Raw genomic sequence first — 23,778 nt, forward strand, 5'->3', positions numbered from 1 at the left:
ACACACAGGCTGTGTCTACATTGGTGCAATCTTGCACAAAAATGGCCGCTTTTGTGCTAAAACTTGCTGCCTGTCTACATTGGCTGCGAGTTCTTGCGCAAGAACACTGACATTCTAATGTATGAAATCAGGGCTTCTTGCACAAGAACTATGATGCTCCCGCTCAGGAATAAGCCCTTTTGTGCAACTGTTCTTGTGCAAGAGAGCGTCTACACTGGCATGGATGCTCTTGCGCAAAAACACATCTCTTGCGCAAAGGCACATGCCAGTGTAGATGGTCTCTTCTGGAAGAGTTTTTGCACAAGAACTCTTCCACAAAAGAGTTCTTGTGCAAAATCATGCCAGTGTAGATGTAGCCACAGAGTGATATATAGTCAACTGAGGGAGGGGTGCATGTCACTCAGCACAAACTGATACATAGTCAACCAGACACACAGAGAAACTCTCTGACATGTAAAGTAGATAGCTGTCCCTTTCTCCACTCCTGCCCCCTGCAGGCCCAATGGTATAATATCTCCTCTAGTCCCCATTGTTGGTCCCTTGCTGCCCCCTGTGGTCATTCTAAGGTATAACTGTCCTTCCTACCAGGCCCCTCCCTTTCCATTTTATGAGAAACAATTACATTTCAGGCACATCCCATTATCCTGGCACAACCAAAGTCTTATCTTGCTTTACATTATGATAAAAGGAAACTGCATATCAAATTTGGTGGTCCTAGCTCTTACTGTTTAGGGGTTCTAGAACAAATGGACTCACAGATGGATGGACACACAGAGAGACAACGTTTCTAAAATACACAATAGATTATAAAATGAGGAAATCAACCATTCGTCAGTAATAGTGACACTTCTGTATTTTTATGTCTGATTTTGTCAGCAAGTACTTTTTAAGATGAAATTTGGGGGCACTCATGACAAATCAGACTCCTGCAAGGTGTATAGTAGCCTGAAAGGTTGAGAGCCCCTGCTGAAGGATGGGTGAGGAGGTTATCAACACCACTGAGGAGGGGGCCATCAGTGTTTTCTCTCTTTAGTTGTAGAAAGACCCTCCAACCCCTGAGTTAGTGGCTGGGGTCAGAGCTGATCAGCATTTCCTGGAAGCACAATATCCCAATGGAAAATTTGGTGTGTTTGAAATCGGTGCAGACAATGGCAGATACAATTGATCCTGAAGGAGAATTCCTGAGTGTGAGCTTGTGGGGGCCACAAATGCTGCTACCCCTTCTTCCTGAAACAGCTAGAAACCAGCAACCAATGTGTGGGAAAGTCATTCCTCTCACCCCTTCTTGGGGAAACAGGGAGAAGCCAATAGGACCATCTCACCTGAGAATTTTGCTCAGAAAATCCTCCTTTTCCTGGCAGCCCCTAGCCAGACTATTGCATAAACCTCATGTTGCAGTTACAAGCTGGCTACTTTTCTGTGCCAGCTCTGAATGACCCCTCAGATCTTCCCTTCACTCAGGTCTACAGCCTGTGTAATGGCCATGCTGACCCCCTGCATGTCCAGCTGGATTTCCTATCTGTGGTTCCATCTCCTGAGAGCTGTGACCAGCTGTGACTTCAGTTACCCAAACAGCTTCTGACACAAAGGCTTGTTTGAGCTCAGCAGCAGGTGCCAGACCCAGCCAGAGAACAGGGCTTCACACAGCACCCCAAGAGAGGGGTCCCCACTCGTCTGCCTTATCCTTAAACCTAGGCAGCCTGTCCTGCCCCAGGCCCTCCCCTCTGGGGATGTCTGTGCTCCACAGTCTCTGACTGCCCTCCTAGAATCCTAGAGCTGGAAGAGACCACAGGAGTCATTGAGTCCAGCCCCCTGGCAGGACCAACCCCAACTAAATCAACCCAGCCAGAGCTTTGTTAAGCCAGGACTTAAAAACCTCTAGGGATGGAGATTCCACCACCTCTCTAGGTAACCCATCCCAGTGCTTCACCACCCTCCTAAGGAAATAGGTTTTTTCCCCTCCCACCCTTCGGGGCATCTGCCATTGAGGTGCAAGGTCTCTCTCTGTTCCCTCCCCAAGCCCGGAGCCTGGTTATGGGACTGGGTGGCTCAACTGGGGCCAGAGGGGGTGCCAAGGTGGCTGGCTCTGCAGGGTCTCTTCTCCCTCGCAGTGTTTTCCAGGAGGTTTGCTAGGGAAGGGGGCAGTCAACCACTGCAGAGATTTAACTCTTGTGGTCATGCAGTGACCTCAGTCAGACAAACAGAAAAGACAATGTTCAGAGGCTACTACAGGGTGGCTCCAATCCCCCTAACCCAATGATTCTCACTTGTTCCCCAAACCTGCCCCCAACCCATGCCCAGCAGCATCCTGCCCACACTGGAAATCTGGTAGCCGGCTGCCGTTGGAGTGGCAATGGCTGGTTTAGATGCTATCAGCATCCGCTTGCAGCTTCCCTCCCCAACATTTGCTGCTGGGTTCCATCACAACCTGCAGTAAACTGACACCTAGACCCTAGGGTTTCAATGCAGTACTCCCAACAGTGAAGCTAGACATGGCAGGGTCTCACATTACAGCTACACACCAGCCATAGGCTAGAAACATAAGTTTTATTTGCTTTAAACCAAAGTTGAGAATCTTCCCCAATCCCAGGACTCCAGGAGCTGGGCCTTTCAGGGAACAGCAACTCCCATGCGACTTGGTAATGCTGCAGCTAGCAGCCTGATCCTCTCCTGCACCCTGTCCTCATCCCCTGCTAGAATATCCAACAATGTCTGAACTTCCCCACCTCCTAGTTCCATGAAAAATTTCTGCAGCATCGTCCCTGTTTCCTGTGAGCCCAGGGGAGATTCAGTGCTTGGGGTGCTGCTCAGTGCAAGGCTATTACAACTCAATCTTACACATACAGGGGCTGATCCTGCAGGAGCAGTGTGTGTGTGTCTGCAATGGGATGTGTCAGGGCCTCTGCATGACCCGCCTCCTCTGCATCCCCCGACCAGTGTGTATGGAATTTCCTACACTGAACAGTCACATTCACACAGCTCCTTGTCCATCCAAATTTATTTACATCGACAGGGTGTCATGTTATTGGATTTTAAAGACAGCAGAGAGATCAATGCTGCACCCACCGGGGGGGTTGCCCTGAAGTCTGTACAAAGTGAACGATGTGAGGTGTCATACAAATGCTTATGCTCTACTGATTCTATGTATGACACTCATGTGCTTGTATGGTTTTTGTATGTGGAGTTATGAGTATGGGCTCTGTTCTTGTATTATAAATGTTCTCGGTCTGAGACCGAGATATGGGCCTGGACTGCCTGTTGTGAGGAAGGAATGTTCAGTGAATGGCTGTGGTAACTAGCACAGCTCCAGAGACAACGGCTCTCAGAGTGACCAACACACACGTAAGGAAAGTGTCTGGAAACCTGCAAACCAGCCAGTACCTCATGGCTGCTGGCATGTGAAACTTGCCATCATATGACCAGCTCCAGTTTAGGATACACTAGAGCTACAGTCAGACTGCCCCCTCTTGCACAAAAAATATGCAAATAAGGCAAAGCGGTGAATATTGCCGCATCTCATTTGCATACTTAATGAGCCACCTTTTTTGCAGAAGGGGCTTTTGTGCAAAAAGGAGCTGTCTACACAGCTCCTTTTTGTACACACCCCCCCCCTTGAGCAAGAGCCTTTCTTCCTGAAAAAAAGCGACAGAACTGCTCCTGCACAAGAGGGGATTTTGTGCAAAAAGGAGCTGTGTAGACAGCTCCTTTTTGTGCAAAAGCCCCTTGTGCAAAAATGGCAGCACATGAAGCATGCAAATAAGGCATAGCAATATTCACTGTTTTGCCTCATTTGCATATTTTTGCACAAGTAGCGGAAGTCTAGCTGTAGCCCAAAGGTGTAAAAGTGCCATAAGGCTGTCTCCATTTTGTCTTCAATCTTGCTACTGATCCCAGATGCAGCCTTGCAATGGACAGAGAGCTGGGAAGGTTTTGCTGACCCATTCTGACATAGGGGCTACGTCTAGACTGGCATGATTTTCCGGAAATGCTTTTAACGGAAAAGTTTTCTGTTAAAAGCATTTTCGGAAAAGAGAGTCTAGATTGGCACGGACGCTTTTCCGCAAAGCACTTTTTGCGGAAAAGCGTCCGTGGCCAATGTAAACGCGCTTTTCCGCAAAAAAGCCCCAATCGCCATTTTCGCGATCGGGGCTTTTTTGCGCAAAACAAATCTGAGCTGTCTACACTGGCCCTTTTGTGCAATAGTTTTGTGCAAAAGGGACTTTTGCCCAAACAGAAGCAGCATAGTATTTCCGCAAAAAGCAGATTTCTTACAGTAGGAAGTCAGTGCTTTTGTGGAAATTCAAGCAGCCAGGGTAGACAGCTGGCAAGTTTTTCCGGAAAAGCGGCTGATTTTCCGGAAAAACTGGCCAGTCTAGACATAGCCAGTATGTACACCAGAGATGTCTAAGCTAGCAGTTTGTAACATCTCTGCTAAGAACCTGCATCAAGAACTTGGTAATTGATGTATGATCCTTAACAATCTAACTCTCAACCTTTTCTTAATAAACCTTTAGGCTACAGCTACACTGGTGTGTTCTCACGCAAAAACGCTTTTGCGGAAGAGTTCTTCTGCAAAAACTCTTGCAGGAGAGAGCATCTACGCTGGCATGTGCTTTTGCACAAGAGCATCCATGCCAGCGTAGAAGCTCTCTTTCGCAAGGAAGCTCTGATGGCCATTTTAACCATAGGGCTTTCTTGTGCAAGAAATTCATGTTGCCTGTCTACACTGGCCTTTTCTGGAAGAGCTCTTGCACAAAAGGGCTTATTCCTGAGCGGGAAGCATCAGAGTTCTTGCACAAGAAGCCCTGATTTTATACATTAGTACGTCAGTTTACTTGCACAAGAACACGCAGCCAGTGTAGACAGGCAGCAAGTTTTTGCGCAAGAGCAGCCACTTTTGCGTGAGATCATGCCAGTGTAGACACAGCCTTAGATTTTAGATTGTGAAGGATTGGCTCAGTGTGCTCTTCTGGGTACGATCTAAAGTGTAAATTGATCGGAAACTGTGGCTGGTTCTTTGGGACCAGGAGGATCTGTTCGGGGTTGGTGAGATAGTTTTATAACCTCTCACCTGTGTCTAGGGCCAGGACCGATTGTGGCACAGGGAGAGCTGAAGTGTCTGAGAGGTTTTGCTCATGTGGGTTTCTGCTGGTCAGCTTGGCAGCTGAAGCACTCTGTGTGACTTGTTTGTGACCTGTTCTGGGAAAGATCTCCAGTTGAGGGCTGTAAATAACCCTGGTTTTGAGCAATTTGCCCTGAGCAGATGCTCTCAGCAGCTCCCAGACCTGGCCCGGTCCGTCACACAGGGTCTCTCCCCTTTGTGCCAGCTTAAGCACAGACTTTCTTCTTTTTGATTCCCACAATAATTACAGACATTGCAATTAGTGTTAACACAATTTGTGACCCTACACCAGCCAAGTCGATTACAATGAGCAAAACACTATTCCATCAGCTGAATACCTAACACATCTAAGCAAAGCTGGGGCAAACTGTATTTACCTAGACACATCCAGGGTTTCTTTCCCATTTCAGCTTGCTGTAATGGAATCGTTCATTCAGACCCTGCTTACATTTTTTAACATTAGCTTTAATGAAAATGTCCTGGCCCTGAAATCTGCAGCACAGGAGCATCAGTTTCAGCGATTCAGGTTCTGAGCATTTTTTCTCTTTTTGGTTCCCTTCACCCTGCTGAAGGGCTTTTTCCAGGTGGTGCTTTTATGGCTGGTCTTCGGGGTTTAGCATTTCTTTTCCCCTCTCTGCTATCAGGATGCTCCCACTCTCTTATCCCCCTTTGTCCTCTTCAAGCAAGGAGTGCTTTTTGGATGTTTTGATCAGACATGACCATGTGATGTTTGCTTTCACTTCCCAGTCTGCAGGAGCAGTATGCTGTTCACAGCCTGTGAATATTTCTCCTGTTGCAGCAGCCCCAGGTTGCTTCCTGCCCATTCCCCACTGTTGGGAGCATGAGACTATGCAGAGGTTATGAGAGCTCCCTGTCTAAGCAACCAACTAATCTTAATGTCTGGGGGAAATCCCAGTTGCTGGGGGGGCAGATGCTGAGGGGTTTCCCCTGCTCCCCCCCTGCAATATGTCCAGGTCTGAGGAATGGGAACAATCTCCCAGAATCTTCCACAGGAATCTCCAGGATAAGGCCCATTGAATTAACACTGTAAAACGAGAGAGTCCTCCACTCTAGATCCAGAAACACCCCAACCACTGTCGTCTTCATAACCCAGCTCTGGATCACAGTGTTGGCCTTGTTGGGGTGATACTGCCCCCCCGATCTCCTCAGAGCCCACCACCCCTCCTCAGGTCTCTCCAGACCCTTCTGTCTCACTTTCTCCCTCACAATCTCATTCAGCACCCCCAACTCCCAGTCTGGGCTGTCCCCGACCTGCACCTCCCAGTACCACCTGCAAACTCTGCCCTCCCAGCCATGATCCCTCCTGGCCACAAACCCCTCCCTCCCCACAGCGATCAGGGATCCAGAAGAGGCATCTGACCCCAGGGAAGATGGATTGTGCTGCACTGTTCTGCCATCTGTAGACAAAGTGAGTTCAGGATGTTTGTAACTCGGATCCAGAGTAACAGGAACTGGGGAGAGAGAGCAGAGTAACCCCATTATCATAGGTCAGCCACAATCCCACAAGAGACTGACACCACCCAGGACAGCCCGAGTGAAGGGGAGAGCTCAGCTCATCCAGCCACTCTGCTATATACATTCCCTGTGCCCCTCAGCACCAGCCCTGGTCTCTGTCCCACTGTGATGTGGGGAGGAGGAAATGGGTTTCCCTGCCCCTTGTGCCTGCAGTGTTCAATCCCCACACAGAAGGGCACATTTCCAGCCAAACTCATCCCTCCAGTGGAGCTGGATTAGGGATGAATTTGGCTCTGCATCTCACTCCACCCACAGCCCCATGTCCACCTGTTCCCAGATCACCTGCTCTGCAGGGCTGTGACCCCTGGGGCTGATTCCCTGAGGGATGGAGCAGGCAGAAATCTTAGCTCAGGATGGGGGGTGGGGCAGGGTGGCTGCTCAGGTCTTCACCTTGGCAGGACAGTTCCGTGTAAATGGCTCAGGGCTTAGTGGGAGATGCCACAGCTGTGAGCGAGGGGCAGCGGGGCAGGCCAGGTACACTAAAAAGACAGTAAGTTGGGCTGATGGGTCAGGGGCAGATCAGGGAAGGAGCTAAGGGACAGACTCCGGTGTCAGGCATTGAGTGAACAGTGGGACTGGCACCGGATCCAGCTCCCTTGATCTGGCCTTAGGCTCCAGGGAGCTGCAGGGCTGTGACTGAGCCTGGCTCTGAGCTGGTGAGGAGATGGGAGGGGCTAGAGTGGGGTTTTGGGCTTCTTGTATCCTCTCACTGCCCCTGTCCAGTATCTGTCCCTAAAAGGTGCCAGGGCTGCCATGGAGGATGAACAGGGAGTGAAGACTCTGCAGGCTGTGGGGGGAGGGCTGAGTGGGGGGCTGTCAGGGCAGATGATGGGGTGTGGATGGATCATCATTGAAGGTCCAGAGGGAGATGGGGTAGAGGGACATCAGGACTAACAGGGCTGTCATGTGAGGCAGCTGCTTGAGGAGTGAGGATTACAGCTCAGGACTGCATGTATGGGGACATCAGCACCATGGTTCTGAGCCCAGCTCCTGCCCATCCCCACTTGCCCCATGGGGACCTGTGATGGGGTGTCCCTGTCCAGCACAGAAGCAGCAACAGCCACTACAGCTGCCACAACAGCATCAGCTACAGCAGCAGCTAATGCAGTGGGTGGAGTCCCACTAGCAGGGGGGAGCGACTAGCTCTGAGGACACAGGTGGGGAAGACACCGGCTGGCAGACAAGGTATGAAGTAGCCCAGGGTGGGGAGCTGGTCTTTGTGGGAGAACCCCTGTGGGAAGGCTGGTAGGGAATGTCCTCACTGGCCTGTCTCATGACCCAAGGGGGAAGATGCAACCAGTGATAGTCAGATAACACCTGGGCTGTAAAGCAGGACAAAGCAGGAGGCGGGACTGCCTGAGGAGTTGCTGGGTATATGTGAGTTAGATTTTTGGCTGGCTTAGGGAGAAAGGAGTCCATCTGGCTTTGGGCCCCCTTATCCCCAAGGTGGATTGTACTGACTGCTCCTGGTTCCTGGAACAATGATCCTGTGCTACACTTTGTCCCTGTCAATGAATAAACCTTCATTTCTACTTGCTGGCTGAGAGTCACGTCTGGCTGCAGATGGGGGTGCAGGGCCTGGTGACTCCTCCTCCACTCTGACACCATTAGCCTCAGCATGGCATCTGCTCAGCCTCTCCCAGCCCCACTCACCCAGGTAGCTCCGAACCCGCCTGAATTCTGCAACAGAAGAGGAACAAACATGGTCAAGAACTTCGGCAAACATGGGGAACTCGCTTTCACAGAAGATATTGTTCCGGGGGGGGGGGGGGCGGGGGGAAATTGGCAAATAGAATCCAGTGATGTGAAATGTGACATGAAAACACGTCCTCTTACCTAACTCTGTGACGGACCTGTCTGAAATGGAAAGAGACAGTGTTAGTCCCCGTCATTTAGGCAGAGGGCTCAGTTTTGGGTGCTTTCTGCATGGCTCATGGGCCCTCACTGCTAAAGGAGAAATGTCTCAGCTGTGTGAAGCAGGAGACAGGCCCTCCACCCAGAAACCAGAGATCTCAGCTAATTGCATTGACCTGCTCTCAGGGATGCCTTTGTATTGTCTCATTGTATCAGGGATGGGAGCCCTCAGCGATGCTGCTGTAAAGCCACAGTAATACCGTATGCTTCGCTGGAGTGAATTTAGCTTTACACCAGTCACCCAGAGCACAATTCAGGGCTGCAAGAAGCTACTGTTTGGCTGTGGTTGCCCCCAGCAGGCTGGCAGATTTTTAATGGGTAATTGACAGGATAAAAATCATTCTGGAATTTACAAAGCATTCAACCTTGATGGCAGACATGGGTCTGGATACAACTCTGATGTTCTCAGCCTGTCTGTCTCAGGAGAATTCCTTGTCTGTGTTCCTAACAGCCCTTTGTTGAATCAAAGCTCTGCACTCCAGATGTAACTAGAGGATGGACAAATAGAGGGTTAGGGCTCAAAGTTGGGATCTGGCCTTAGCTACAAAACATGGAAACGTGAATCTGAGTCTGGTCTCTTGCTCATCTACATGTTCTGGGGAGTGGCCCAGAAGAGCCTGCACTATAGTAGCCACCTAGAGAAAATGACTGTTTACTTCACACTGCATCAGTGCATTGCAATTGACACTGAACTGTCAAAGACAAGGTGATATTTGTCCAAGTACAGTCTATATAGGCAGGAAGCAGGTAACCTTGTGTGTTATGCATATGGTTCACAGTGCTGCGTAGAGACCAGAGTGATTCTAATGTGACTGATTTCACCCAAACTGTTCACTCAGCCCAGCCTTGCACTGTTGATGCTTCTGTCTCTGCTCAGCACTGAGTGTGGCTGGGGGCCTCTGCCCAGGAGCTCTATCGGGGAGATGGATGATCTTACCCAGCCTCTGACGCAGCTCCTCGAGCTCTGGGGAGAGAAGAAAGGAGACCAACATGGGTTCAGTGTGGGTCACTCTGAGCACAGTTATATGTGACTGCTCCAAACTTTGGGTGCATCTGCACTGCAGCTGGGAGGGAACTTCCCTGTTTGGGTAAGGAGAGACAGGCTAACTCTGCTTGATCTAGTGTGCTAAAATCAGCAGGGTAGCAGGCACCAGGGTTCCATCTAAAGTGCACGCCTGCACAAGTGTGAACCAAAATGTACTGCCCACTCACCTCCTCAGAAGAGCTGTGTGGTAGCTGTTCAGCTGTTCTGGGTCAAACTCATGTGACAAGCAGATGCCCCACTCCAGGAGCAGCACAGCATCCACCATGTAGCCCTGGACCTAGCTTCAGCCCTTCTCCAGGGCTGGAGCCTTGGGCCATATCGCAGGTGGCTGCTCCTCTGGCAGCCACGTCCAGAGCCAGAATCGGAAATGGGATTACCAGGTGTCCAGTACTGAACTGGACATCCAGGTATTTGGGCCTTCTGTCCAGTAAAAAAAAAAAAATCAGAAAATACCAGACATGTGAAATATCCGGTATTTTCTGTTTTTCCTGGCTCAGGCTAGCTCGGGCGGGGGGAGGATGTAACATCCCAGGCAGACTTCAAAATGGCCACCTTAAAAGGGCAAAAATGGCCTGCTCTACTCTTACAAGGACAAATTGTTTTTTCCTTCTTTTTTTGGGTCAGCTACCGTAAATATTTCCCTTTATGTTCAACAATTGTAAACTTTTTTTGGGGGGGGGGAGGGGAGCCCTAACAACTTTTCCTCTGGAGTATCGACAACTTAAAAAAAAAAAAAACCACACACGCACAGATCCAGGGAATGAAAAGGGGCCATGACTGTCAGTGGTTTTTTTTTTTTTTTTTTGGGGGGGGGGGGGTTACAAGAGGGAGGGTGTTCACTGTTTTTTTATTAAACCATCTGGCAACCCTAGCCAGAAGCCACATAGTGGGCGGCGTGAGCCACATGGCAGGCAGCGGCTGCTCCAGTGTCCCCGAAAAGGGTGAGAATTGATCCTTCCAAGTTGGAGCATTTCTGGCTGTCCTGAACCAGCTCCCACAGAGCTGGAGCACCCTGCTGGTTGATTGTAAATAGTAAGCCTCACCTAGTAAGGGTGACAACCATTCACAGCCCTATTTTGAATCTGAGTTTAATAGTTGGGCTTTATTGTTATATATTGATTGTGTGTGTGTGCATACACGCATGCACTAGGTTGTTTTAAATCATCCAGCTAGTGGCTTTCTTTGAGCTTTTAAAAGATTGTGTCAATTTTTTTTTTTGTATTTTAACAGTTTGAATTGTTTTAGTTGCTTTATTATTGGAATGGGATTTAGGGTGTTTATTTTGGGTTTCTCTTTTTATATCCATTTACTTGGTTTAAAATTAATCACTTAGGGAAAAAACTTTGTGAAAGCAGCAGGGCACTGGAGAGTTAGCTAATCAAGTTAAGCTGTCAGTAGATGCTCACTGCTGGATAAAGAGTAGCTGTCAGGTTTGTAGCCTTGAATAAAATATTTGAATGGATTGTCAGTGGAATTTTTAAAAAGCTGATTTGGTATACATTATTCTTTAAAAAATATTTTTTGAAAATGTGAGGTCCCTTGCTATATTTATTATGAGAGACTAAATATTTTAAACTTTCTTGGCTTACCTTTTAACTAGCTGAAGTTTTGAACTTTGTTTTAAAAATGACTTTATATTTCCAAAGAGTTTGGAGAGGAATCTGTGTAAACTGCAAGTTATGAGCAAATGTTGCTTACATTTCAAAACTGCTAGTCGTCTTTATAGTTAAGCTTTGAGCAAGATTGTTTTATTTTTTCCAATTGAGATTGCTTTTGGTCTAGGCTTTGATAACTTCTGTATTTTAGCAATGTTTAGCTCCATATTTTCCTTCCATGTTTCAGCTATCAGATCTTAACTACATTTTTTATAGTTAAACAAGTTAAATGGAATTGTTCTTTTACCTGCTGCAACCAATCACAATTAATTATTTACAGGCTCATGTGTTAGGAAGCCCCCATTTCCTTCAGAAGGACTTGTAAGGCCTCCCATGTTGTGTGTGGTGACAAAAATCACGTAGTTCAGGAGCGCTCAATAAGCAGATTGCAGGACAAATACAGTACATCAGCATTTAGGTCAATCATAATAAAAATGCATAGGTGAAAGTGCTGACTTAACAGCTCTTTTTAATCTCTGTGGCTGGGAAAGGGCTGTTTCAGTATTATTTCTTCCATAACATTTTATATACATACATATGTTATTAACTGGCAGGTGCCACAGTGGCACACATCTGAACAAGCATACATTACCTCAATATCCATGCACAAGACAAAACTCCCTCCACTCACGGATGTAAAATCTTAGAGGGAACACTGGCAGGTAGCGTTCCTTCTAATTTTTTCTGTCCTTGGGTGGGTTGAATTTTCTTTTGGGCAGGTTGAAATTTCTTATGTGCAACACCAATATTGAATTAGTGTGTGGATGTGCACCACCAATACAAAGAATACGCACACATATAAATATATTTTAAACAGTCTATATGTGTATAATAAAATATATTAAAACAAGACACCTGTGACTAATTGCTGTGAGGTTTTGTTAGCAACTACAAAGCTGATGTACAAAGTTAGGGAATTAGCCTTCTTCCACTTAATTTGTTCTGGGGCTTCTACTCTTCCTTAACACAGAGCTTCCGGGTTTGCAGACAGATTCATGTTTCAAAGAGCTTTCAAATAAGGTTTGATCCTACAAAACTAGCATCACACCTAGTACTTGCTACTTCAGATTCAGAAGAGCCAGAACTCTACCGCATAGCGAAGCTCTGGCCTTAATGCAATACAATTTACCATATATTAATTAATAAGACAAGATTTTAAAAAATCATTAAGATGAGAGTTTTAGATCTCTGCAAGACGCCAAAAAATTCTGTTAGAATCTTTTTCTCTTATCTCAAGTCATTAACATCTGTGTAAACACTGTTTGAAATGTAATCATGCAAATGTCCTCCTAACAGAGAGGACTGAAGCAAATCAGGACCTCCCAAACAAGCTGCCCCCTCCCTCCACCTCACTGCACAGATGCCAGCACCCATCCACTCCCTTCCCTTCCCTTCCCTCCGCCCCCCATCTTCCTCATGCAGTCAGCTCCTTATCTCCCCCTTTCCAGTCCAGGAGGATTGAAGAGACTGCTGGGTTTCTGCCTTTCTCTCCTCCAGCAGACAAGAGTCTCCAAACTCCCCTCCCCTCTGACTTTCCCCAATCCAATTAATTAATTAATTACTCCCCCCAGCCACTTATTGTATCCTTATCTCAGCTGCTTTCATACTCTGGGAGATCAGAAAATAGCTGTGCAGCCTAGAGAGCACTTTGGTAGCAGGTGCAGTGACTTGGGCAAGCTGCTCATGTATGAACCTTCTCAGCCCACCTGGATATGTACTTGGGAGGCTACCCTGAGCCATTGCCCTTGGTATCGCCAGCCACACTGCTATGGTCAGTGCATGAGCTCAAGCTGAGCTAGTATGTGTCTGACTCCTCAAGCTGGAAGGTTCATTCCCACCTGCAGCACAGATGTTTAACCACTTGTAGAGATGTGGGATCCGGTCCTGACCTGGTTTTCATGGGATCAGTGTAGCTGGTGGGTCCCATCAGGATGCACCTCATGGATCTCACACAGAGTGCAGTAGGATTTAGTGTCTCTGGTCATGTGTGTCCCACCCCCACACCCACCTGGTCTAGCATGTGAAGAAGAAGACAGGACTAAGGAGTTCAGAGCTGGGGCATGGTGGTTGAACATTGAGGGGCATCTGTGATGGGTGGGAAGCTCAGAGCTGGGGTAACAGGGAGCTCAAGGTGGGCACTAAAGGGCACTGGCAGAGTTGGGCACATGCAGGCAGCCCAACACCAGGATACCAAGAATATTCACGCAGTCCCAGATGTCAGCTATATGGGTGTGATCAGTACTGCACTGTACCTGGCCCAGGTGTACACTGCTGTTGTGCACTAAATGATGCCTGGTTCACACTAAGAAAGTCCTTATCAAATATGACTGTTAATGTGAACTAGGAACCTTTTAGTGCAACCCCGCAGCATCCACATGGGGAGGGGTTACAGCGCAGCACTTTGGAGTGTGCTGCTATTCCCAGTCACCCTTGTAACCTGCACCGTTGGACAGTGCAGACCTTGCTTGAGTCCTGCCCTCCCTTGTGCACTAACTTTACTCTCTGGTGTAAAGGCTGGTACTGAAATGTGAGCTGTCTATGCTGCAGTGTTTGTTTCTTTCCGCATAGATGACTAATGGCCATACAGCGCATTTCATCACAACGTGAAAGCCCAGACACACTTTTACTAGGGGTTTAGCCAAGTACCTGATTGCAAGGCCTTCTTCTCAGTATCTGAAATGGGAAGAGAAGAACATTAAATCCAGAGACACGCATAGTGCAGTGCTGTGCACTCTCTAACAACTGGGGTTAATCACAGACATAACAAATGCACTCCCAGCTGCAGGGCAGGAGCTGGCAGGTTTGACAGGGGTAGGACGGGTGATCAGTAACATGCACCAACATTCAAGACTCCTGGGGATTTCTCACCCCTTAGCTATTAGCTACACATACTTGAACTAGTTCTACTAACAAGGTTACAAAACACACCTTGGCTATGTCTACACTGGCAGCTTCTTGCATCAGAAATATGCAAAAGAGGCTAAGTGTGGAATATCACTGAGCCTCATTTGCATACCTAACGAGCCGCCATTTTTGCAGAAGAGGATCTTGCGCCAGAAGGAGCTGTCTACACTGCCCCTTCTTGCGCAAGAAAAACCCTCTTGCACAATGCCGTTATTCCTGAAAATAATTGGCATAAGATTCACAAAGTTTCAGGCCAGAAGCTTTGCTCTGACAATTAAGCCCTGTTCCCCCAGCAATGAGCCCAGGAACTCAGGCTGGGCTACAGCAGCTCCCAGAAAGGTGCCCAGTCTGGATCTGATGCCATCAGGAGATGGAGAATTAACCATGGCTCTGGGAGTTTGTGCCAGTGGCTGGTCACTCCCTGTGCCCTGGGCATTTGACAGTCACAAGGATGGAATCAGCTCACAGAGTATGACTGGCCTGGCTGTATCCTTTCCTTTAAGGACAATAGGACCATCGAGCAATTGCCCAGGGTTGGGGATAGAATCTGACTCAGAGTTGCTGCAACAAATCCGTCTCCCTGCCCCGCCCACATTCAGGGACTGTCACAAACACAGAGCCCTCAGTGTCCTCTATATCTTCTCAGTGTGAGAATGTAGGAAAGATGAGGAATTACTGGGTAGGCAACTCCATGCTCCATCTCTTTCATTGTCCTGAGCCCACAGATACACCAGCAGTCACAGAACAGAGCTCACACATATCAACTGAAAGAGACAGAGACAGAGCAGGAGACTTACCACGCATTAAGAAAGTCTCCTCTTCAGAGCGTTTCTTCTTAGAGGCCTTTTGCTTTGCTGTAGGAGAGAGAATCAGACATTGCCATGAGGCAGGGAAGGAAGGGGACACACTGAGCTATTCACTAATACAGGGGAGGTGGGGGAAGGGGGCGGCAGTGTGTTTGTTAGTTTGGTTAATCTCCTAAAACCCATTTGAGGTCAATAGCTGAACAATAAGACACTCCCATGCCCCAGGCCAGGGCCCCGAAGTGACCGGCTTTTAACATGCCAATAACACAGCCCTATTACCTGTGTATCCAAAATATGCACAAGCTCCAGCAACAATGAGAACTAGAGCGAACAATGCCCAGAATGCAGCCAACCAGGGAGACGCCCGGGGGAAGATGTCACCTGGCAAACAGGGAGCACAAAGTGTGAGGAGCAGGGGCCTGTCCTGGAGCTAGAGACCAAAATTTGTTCCAGCTACAGCAGATCTCATAGAAAGAGATGCCCAGTTTGAATTTAAGGATTTCAAGTGATAGAGAATGGTCTTGCCTGTAAGGGTTAAAGCCATAGACCGCAGGTCCTAGAAAGTCTCCAGTAACGTTAGGGAAGCAGGAAGTGAGTTGGCAGGAGGCCAGGAGAGCCAATGGAAACAATACATAGTATTTTTCATTGGAAGCATTTGTCTTCCTGTTCCTGTTGTGTGGCCAGAACAGCCCATGGAAGTACCAATGAGGAGCAAGGGAGCCAGACATGGAGAATCCAGTGACATCCATGCCTAGTAAAGGACTATGTTTTGGAACAACAGATACGTGAGTAGAACAGGGAATGTTTGGTCAGACATCATCAGGTTATTTTCTTTATTTTGGGGTTTGTTAGACTTCTCTATGCTGAACACATGTAACTACCTCCCTAACATTGTAACCTTCCAAGGGAAGCAATTCTCTGTGTTTTAATCAGTTTTTTTTATGCTGCTTTGCATCACCTAGAAACCAGGTAATGTTGTTTTCTTTTGGTTGATAAAAATCACCCTTTTAAGACCATGATCTGATTCATACATCCTAGAAGGTGAGAGATTCTATGCACATGCACCTAAGACTGCATTGTCAAGTTTCTTAAGAGAAATTAAAGTTTTTAAGCTCTTTCCAACGGGAGGATTAAAAGATCCTAAGAGTACCTCACAGGAAGGAATTTCCAGTGCACCTTCCTGGGTTCTCAAAGAGGTTTTTGCATTTGGGTGGTGGCAGCATTACCAATCCAAGGCCAGGGAATCAGTGACCTTGGGAAGTTTTAACACAAGCCTTTAGTGGCAAGGTATTTTAAAGTTTCTTGTGGGACCCCACTTTCTGCCCTTGGAGTGCCAGAGTAGGAACAGTCTCGAGAGGTGTAGACACAACTCAGTTGATGGAAGAGTTTTTTCCATCAAACCACCTATCACAGGGGCATATTTATAGTTACAGAAAAATGTGCATTGCTGTAGCATTTCTAGTGTAGACACAGTTTGAGTCTCCATCAATGCAGTTACCTTTATCAACCAAGGACATCATCTGCTCAGAGAATGACAAATGAGTTAATTTCACAAGACTCAGCCCAACTCCTGTCAGCCAGTTTGTCTGGATCACTAAATCCTCAGTCACTCATGGTCCCACAGAACAGGTTAAGGACTCCTCCTGTCTCAGTACCAGAAACAGATGCTGGACAAATGCATTTCAGTAGTGATTCAGGCCCCCCACTCCTACAGTGACACCTTCTGCACAAGGAGACTCACCAGAAAGGTGAATGACAGACTGTAGCTCCAACTCCAGCTGGCCATTCCGCACTATGCAGCCGATGTCTCCAGTGTCTTCTCCTTCTGTGATAATGACGTGACTCACAGCACTGTACAGGTTCTCCCTATCCTGAGTCATATTGGTCACAGACTCCATCACCAGGTTCTGCTGATTCTTCCTAACCCACTGGAGTTCGGGTTTGGGAAACCAGCCTGAGGATCTACAGGTCAGTCCGATTCCTTGGCCCCTGGGACCTAGCACCTCAACAAGCACTGGAGCCACAGCTGTAGGGAGAGACAGAGAGTGTGTGAGAGGGAATCATGTCTTTGGTAGTGTCATAGGATTCCCCAGCTACCACTAGATATAGGGGGCTATGACTGGAAAGCTCTGTTCCCTTATGTACAGCCGCCTTGGGATCTCTGAGACAGGCTCAGTCCCCCTCGATGCTGAATCCCTGTCTTACTCTGCATAAAGTTTTATCTAGGACATGCTCATGTAGTTTGCCCTCTTTCTGTTAATAAAGAGAGATGCAGAGATACCTTGCTCACTGCCTCCAGGTAACAATTAGCTACACTGAGTTTATGAATAAACACACATGATTTTATTAATTATACAAGGTAAGATTTAAGTGATCATAAGAGATAGCAGACAGAATAAAGTAGACTACTAAGCAAAATAAAACAAAAACTTGCCAGCTAAGGTTAATACACTAAAGAAACTTGTTACATGTAATATGTTACCCTAACAGTTGTTCTAATAATCACTTTCACAGACTAGACTCACTTCCGGTCTAGGCTCTGTCCTTTCCCTCTTTTCAGTTTCATTTGTTTCCAGTGGATACATTGGATGGCAAAAAGGGATGTCCTGATGACTGACAGTACCTCTGTTGTTTGGCTTCCCACCCTTCTCTAGGTTTTGCAAGAGGCAGGAATCCTTTGTTTTCAGATTAAACTTTCCCTCTGCTCTTGTGGAGAAAAGAATCAGCATCCAAGATGATTTCCAGCATGAGGTGACATAGTTTCATGCTTTTCCAGGGCCTCTTGGAGACCCTCCTCACAGGCTAACAGGAAAAAAAATCTAGTATGGGCTATCAAGTTCCCTAAGTACCATTAATGGCCCTCACTTAGCATGATTGCATTAATAACACAGATATTCCATGCTCCTAGCTTGATCTACAAAGCTGATACCTATATACAAATGGGAAAAATGTATTCAGTAGAACTTTTCCCAATGATCTCACATGAAGTATTTTGCATAATGCATATTCCAGTTCTGTCATTCATATGCATAAGCATATTTTCATAAATCATATGGAATGCCCTACCACACCCTCAACTTGTTTGATGATTGGGGAAATCAAACATCATCTTACATTTTCAGAGAGCACTGTGCCCTGCAGACTCAGAGGAATGTTTAAATTGCTACACAGAGATTGCTGCACTTGCTCATGAATTACAGCTACTTCTGGGGTGGAGCCCAGCAGGTGTCAGGATCACTGCACGACAGTACAAAGCAGGAGATGGGGGTTGGTGTTCCTGCCCATATCATTGTTCCCACTCCTCCTGTGCCACCCTCCGGTATCCTTCTCCCACACTGGTAATGATGCCCTAGGACATGCTATGCTCAGCTTTGAGTATGAAGGGAAAGCTCCTCCTACTGAGTCCTGCACATCACTTCCTGCAGCACTGCACCTTACTTTTGTGCTGAACTCAGTGTCGGGGCACTGCCAGGGATACAGGAAGCTCTGGCTGGCCATGCCCTGTGACCCTTAGTGCCATGTCTCACCTGCCACCCGTAGTTCAATGGTGGCTTCCCGGCTCCACTCTGGGTTTTTCACAAAGCACTGGTATCTCCCATTGTCCGTTACTTGGAGCCATTTCAGCTTCAGGGAGATGTTGCCGCTGATAAACTCCTGTGGGAACAGCTCTGTCCGGTTCTGGTAACGCTCCCCTGGCTGGTTCTTGGTACCCTCATCTGAGTACTCATGAACTGGGATAAATCCTGATCCAATTTTCCTCCACCACACGTGCATCCTGGGTACTTGATTCGGGGGTGAGAGCTGGCAGGGTAACACCACATCCTGGCCCACTACCCCCACCACAGGGTGCGGGGAGCCAGATAGGGAGAACTTCTCTGGAAGAGACAAACCCAAGAGCACAATGAGTGAGAGGAAAGAGGTGAGAGTGTCGCTGAGCCAGGGCCCAGCAGTTACAGACACAGTGAGAGAGAGGAGAGGGTGTTACAGTACCAGATAACATTCCTGCGATCCTGCATCGCTTGTAGCAGAAAGTTCCTTAGGCTGAGCCATACGTAGTGCTATTGAGTTACTCTCAGTGTGGATGCAGGGCAGTGCAGCCATTCCACAGCTGGCACAAGCTAGTCCTCCAATGCTGTCCTCCAATGCCCAGGAAAGTCCTCCAAAAGTGCCTGTCTTGCACCCTACCTACACTCTATTGCCAAGGGATGACCTCAACTGGAAGTCACCTGCACAGCTCCATGGCACCCAGCCACAAGGCATTTCCATTGCAAGCAGCTTCTATGACAAACTGGTTTGAGATCCGTATAGCCCTGTCTTGGCTGCTGATTGGTCACCTCAGACGCTGCTGCCTGGCCTGAGGGTGCTGAGTCTTTGACAGACCTTTGAGCCCAGGCACGTCCCTATCCTGGATTCAGTTATTCAAAACAGAACCTGCCTAAGGTGGGGAGTCACCGTTCTGGATCAGTGTTGGAAGGAAAGGAAAGGTCCAATATGAATTCTGTTTGCAAAATAGCTGTGTCTGGAGAGGCTCCGGTGCCATTCCTCTCACTAGGAGTTTTGGTTTGTAAATCTGATTTCTGAAGCCTGGCTCGTGGTGTTTGAAGACTTCATCCCAATGGGGCTGGCTTCACCCCCCAGCCATCACGCAACTGGGAAGATCTCAGCCTTGCACACCATGGGAATCAGGATCCCAGTGGGGAAGGACTATCAGCATAGGAGCTTTGAGACCCATAGTAGGGCAGGAAGGTGCTGGGAGCTCTGGGTGCCTCTCTCGGGCAGCAGGAGCTGCGTGACTTCCTGCAAGATCCCCAAATCTTGCCATCCAGAGCTAGGAAATGCCCTGGTTGTGTAAAGATAAGACGTATTTGAAGGCCTAAAACCTAAGGCCTTTGTGTGCAGACAGAGTGAAAGAGCAGCAGCCATTAGTTGAGAAGCAGGAAGTCACATCCTCACATCCCATCTAAATTGCAATTACAATAGTGTCACCTCAGACTGTTAAGAATGAGGCTCCCTCCTAAAGGCGCTCACTATCGTTAGACAAAGAAATAGATTTCAACATGGTTAAAGTAAACTTAGTCTGACAGCATTTCGTCTGGCAAAAAGCCATGCACCAATAGTTGGAATTGTTGAAATCCTCATTCCTTTAGTCTATCATTATGTTTTCTACTTTTCCCTATTGTTTGTCTGTATGATCTCTGTCTGGTTTTTAATTGTTTCTGTCTGCAATCTAATTAATTTTGCTTGGTGAAAATCTGTTAAAGTGGTGAGGTATGATTGGTTAGATAATTCTGTTAGGGCTGATTAATAAAATTTTAGTGAAATAATTGGTTATGGTCTAACTAAGCAGGATTCAGGTTTCATTATATAAACTGGGTCCCAAAGAGAAATTCTCTGGGAACTAATGACAGGACACAGCACCAAGATCAGAGCTACCGATCTCAACTCTGTGCCAATGATATTGTGAAGAAACTGGAGTCATCCAGATGGACCTGATCCTGACTGACCATCAAGAAAAGTTCTGTCTCATTGGGGGTATGTCTACACTACCCCACTAGTTCGAACTAGCGGGGTAATGTAGGCATACCGCACTTGCAAATGAAGCCCGGGATTTGAATTTCCCGGGCTTCATTTGCATAAGCGGGGAGCCACCATTTTTAAAACCCCGCTGGTTCGAACCCCGTGAAGCGCGGCTACACGGGGCACGAACTAGGTAGTTCAAACTAGGCTTCCTATTCTGAACTACCGGTACACCTCGTTCCACGAAGTCTAGTCCGAACTACCTAGTTCGAGCCCCATGTAGCCGCGCTGCACGGGGTTCGAACCAGCGGGGTTTTAAAAATGGCGGCTCCCCACTTATGCAAATGAAGCCTGGGAAATTCAAATCCCGGGCTTCATTTGCAAGTGCGGTATGCCTACATTACCCTCCTAGTTCGAACTAGGAGGGTAGTGTAGACATACCCATGGAGTGGTGAGCATTATGTACTTAATGTTTGCATTCTACTTTTTTTTTTTGGTGATTGATAATAAATAGTGACTAAGTGGGATATAACTGGGTAAGGCTCTTTGATTGGTAAATGTCCACACAAGCCCAGAGAGTGAAAGGAGAGTGCCTGATCCCTGTCAGAAAGGGTCACTACCTAGCTGGCAGAATGACAACTCCAGAACAACAAGAGAGAAAGGGAACAAAGAAAAGGGGCCAGGAGGGATGGAGGCTAGCTGACGAGCTCACTGTCCTTGCTAAATAGTTAGCGGGACAAAGCTTGTGTCCGTGTGAAGGGACAGTACAGCGAGGAAAGGAGGACTGTGCTCAAACAATCAGGCAGGCCACAGACAGACAGATTGGAAAACAGGTTGAGAGCCCTGAGGGCAGAGTGGCAGTAGTAAGGAAAGGAGACAAAGCACATATAGGCTTGGGAAATTCAGATCCCTGTGAATGGTGGTGGCTTTTACTCTGCGGGTCTGAAGATGTCTGGGAGGGGAGGGCTCTGCAGGGGGCAGTGCACATGGCGACAGGGAGGGAAATAATGGGGATTGAAATGTTACCAGCGAGAGCACACGGCACCAGGAGGAGGATCCCCAGGCTGCACACAACAGCTGCCATTGCGTTGCCATGGGAACATCCCAGGCAAGGACCTGTCAGGAGAGAGCAGGGATGGTTAACACCCCCCAGCCTGCGTGAGGGGCTGGCAGTGCAGGGAACATGCCCCACCCATCGTCTGACCCCACCCCCTCTGCTCCCAGGTAAAGCATCTCCCCAGGGACAGGAGAGGATTCACCCCTCCCAGGCTTCTTTGTCCCTGGCCCAGGCCTGGCACCAGGATTTTATACCCCGGGTTGTGCCATGTATCCACCCTGATTTCCTCCCCTTGTCAGTTCTCTGACCGCCCATTGGTGCAGGTTCCCCCCACCCTGATTCCAGAGCAGGGTGAGTCTGCAACAGAACAGGGTCATTTCCAAGGGAACCGCAGTGGTACCCACACCACTATCCCCCCACAGAAGGGGACTGTCCCTGTGCCTGCCTCCACCTTGGACAGTATGGCAGGGCTACGTCTACATTGCCCCTTCTCCGGAAGAGGCATGTTAATTTCCAACTTCAGAATAGGGAAATCTGCGGGGGATTTAAATATCCCCCGCGGATTTAAATAAACATGGCCGCCGCTTTTTTTCCGGCTTGGGGAAAAGCCGGAAAAAAGCGTCTAGACTGGCACGATCCTCCGGAATAAAGCCCTTTTCTGGAGGATCTCTTATTCCTACTCTCTTATTCCTGATTTTAAGTAGGAATAAGGGATCTTCCAGAAAAGGCTTTATTTTCCGAAAGATACCTGTCTAGATGGCACTTTTCTCCGGCAAAGCCCCGAGCCGGAAAAAAGCGGCAGCCATGTTCATGCAAATGCCGTGGGGAAAATTTAAATCTCCGGGGCATTTGCAGTTCTGAAGTGTCTCATTAGCATCCCTTTTCCGGAAAAGGGTGCCAATGTAGACACAGCCTCTGAGTTGCTGCACATCTCAAGTTAATGAATTCCTGCCCCTGCAGAAACAGTTTCCTGGCTTGTATGTGCAGAACCCACCACAACAGGACCCTAGTCTAAGTCCAGATCCCCAATGGGGTCTATGCTATGCCCAGCATAGTGGGGCTCTGATCTCAGTTGTGATCTGGGCAGCATCTGGAAAGAGGGGGAGCCCAGCTCACTTGAGGCCTCTAAATGCTACTGTAACGTCCACAATAACAGCAACCAGGGAGGCACCTTTCATTCAGATCTCTGAGGCAAATGACCCCCTCTCCCTCCACACACACACACTTCTGGCCTGGTAAACCCTCCACCTAGGATGTGAGTGGGGCAGGGTGGGACAAGGCTGTGTGGGGCAGGGTTGGACAAAGGCAGCAAATCACCCGTGTGCCTCATCCTACCCTCCAGGGAGAGGCCCCAAAGAACCTCAGCATTAATGGGAGGTAGGAATAGGCCCTAGGACAGGAGAGTGAGCACCTCTCGCAGTGAAGGAAAGGGGATAATAACAGCGAGGGACCTACCTTAAGTACTCAGCATGTCAGGTAGCGAACCAGTGGTCCCAGCCCCACACCATGCTGGACTGATGTGCTGGGGCAGGTGGGGAAATGGATTCCGGAGCAGTGTGTGAACCCTGACCGGGGAAAGTGAAAGCACCTGGGCACCCGTCACACATTAACCTGGTATCTGGCCAGGACCCAGGCCAGGTGTTTGGTTACACTGCCACACCCACCCCTGCCCTGCAGGGCTCATGTCTGCATGTCTGAGCTGCTCCTCCTGTGTCACCCCCCACTCACTGGCTGTGTCTAGACTGGCAATTTTTTTCCGGAAAATCATCTGCTTTTCCGGAAAAACTTGCCAGCTGTCTACACTGGCCTCTTGAATTTCCGGAAAAGCACTGACGATCTCCTGTAAAATCATCAGTGCTTTTCCGGAAATACTATGCTGCTCCTGTTCGGGCAAAAGTCTTTTTCCGAAATACTTTTGCGCAAAAGGGCCAGTATAGACAGCACAGTACTGTTTTCCGCAAAAAAGCCACGATCGCGAAAATGGCGATCTGGGCTTTTTTGCAGAAAACCGCGTCTAGATTGGCCACGGACACTTTTCTGCACAAAGTGCTTTTGCGGAAAAGCGTCCTGCCAATCTAGACACGATTTTTCCAAAAATGCTTTTAACGGAAAATTTTCCGTTAAAAGTATTTTCAGAAAATCATGCCAGTGTAGACATAGCCACTCAGTGTTAGTTCTAGGACCAAGCAGGCTGCACATTGGGACACAGCAGAGGCTGCTCA

General features: G+C 48.1%; 1 protein-coding gene across 1 annotated transcript; it reads right to left on the reverse strand.

Moving 5' to 3' along the window:
* Positions 1 to 5,409: 5,409 nt before the first annotated feature.
* On the reverse strand, positions 5,410 to 23,121 carry LOC102449307 (butyrophilin-like protein 9). The gene is made up of 11 exons (XM_075915468.1): positions 23,012 to 23,121; positions 21,526 to 21,615; positions 18,510 to 18,857; positions 16,724 to 17,008; positions 15,262 to 15,363; positions 14,974 to 15,030; positions 13,919 to 13,945; positions 9,510 to 9,536; positions 8,495 to 8,515; positions 8,312 to 8,338; positions 5,410 to 6,594 (listed from the first exon to the last, which is right to left on the reverse strand). The coding sequence occupies exons 2-11, from the start codon at positions 21,581 to 21,583 to the stop codon at positions 5,981 to 5,983; spliced, it is 1,566 nt and encodes a 521-aa protein (XP_075771583.1). The 5' UTR covers positions 21,584 to 21,615; positions 23,012 to 23,121; the 3' UTR covers positions 5,410 to 5,980.
* Between the last annotated feature and the right edge of the window lie 657 nt (positions 23,122 to 23,778).

Source organism: Pelodiscus sinensis, unplaced genomic scaffold (genome assembly GCF_049634645.1).
Source record: "Pelodiscus sinensis isolate JC-2024 unplaced genomic scaffold, ASM4963464v1 ctg34, whole genome shotgun sequence".
NCBI lineage: Eukaryota > Metazoa > Chordata > Testudines > Trionychidae > Pelodiscus > Pelodiscus sinensis.

Bases quoted from the DNA above. Each gene is read 5' to 3' on its own strand.
- LOC102449307 (XM_075915468.1), bottom strand. From the start codon at position 21,583: ATGGCAGCTGTTGTGTGCAGCCTGGGGATCCTCCTCCTGGTGCCGTGT. The intron at 9,537-13,918 runs GTACTTGGCTAA...TTCTCTCCCCAG, and splicing joins GAAGAAGGCCTTGCAATCAG to AGCTCGAGGAGCTGCGTCAG. The intron at 6,595-8,311 runs GTGAGTGGGGCT...CTCTCTCCCCAG, and splicing joins GCGGGTTCGGAGCTACCTGG to TTCCTGTTACTCTGGATCCG.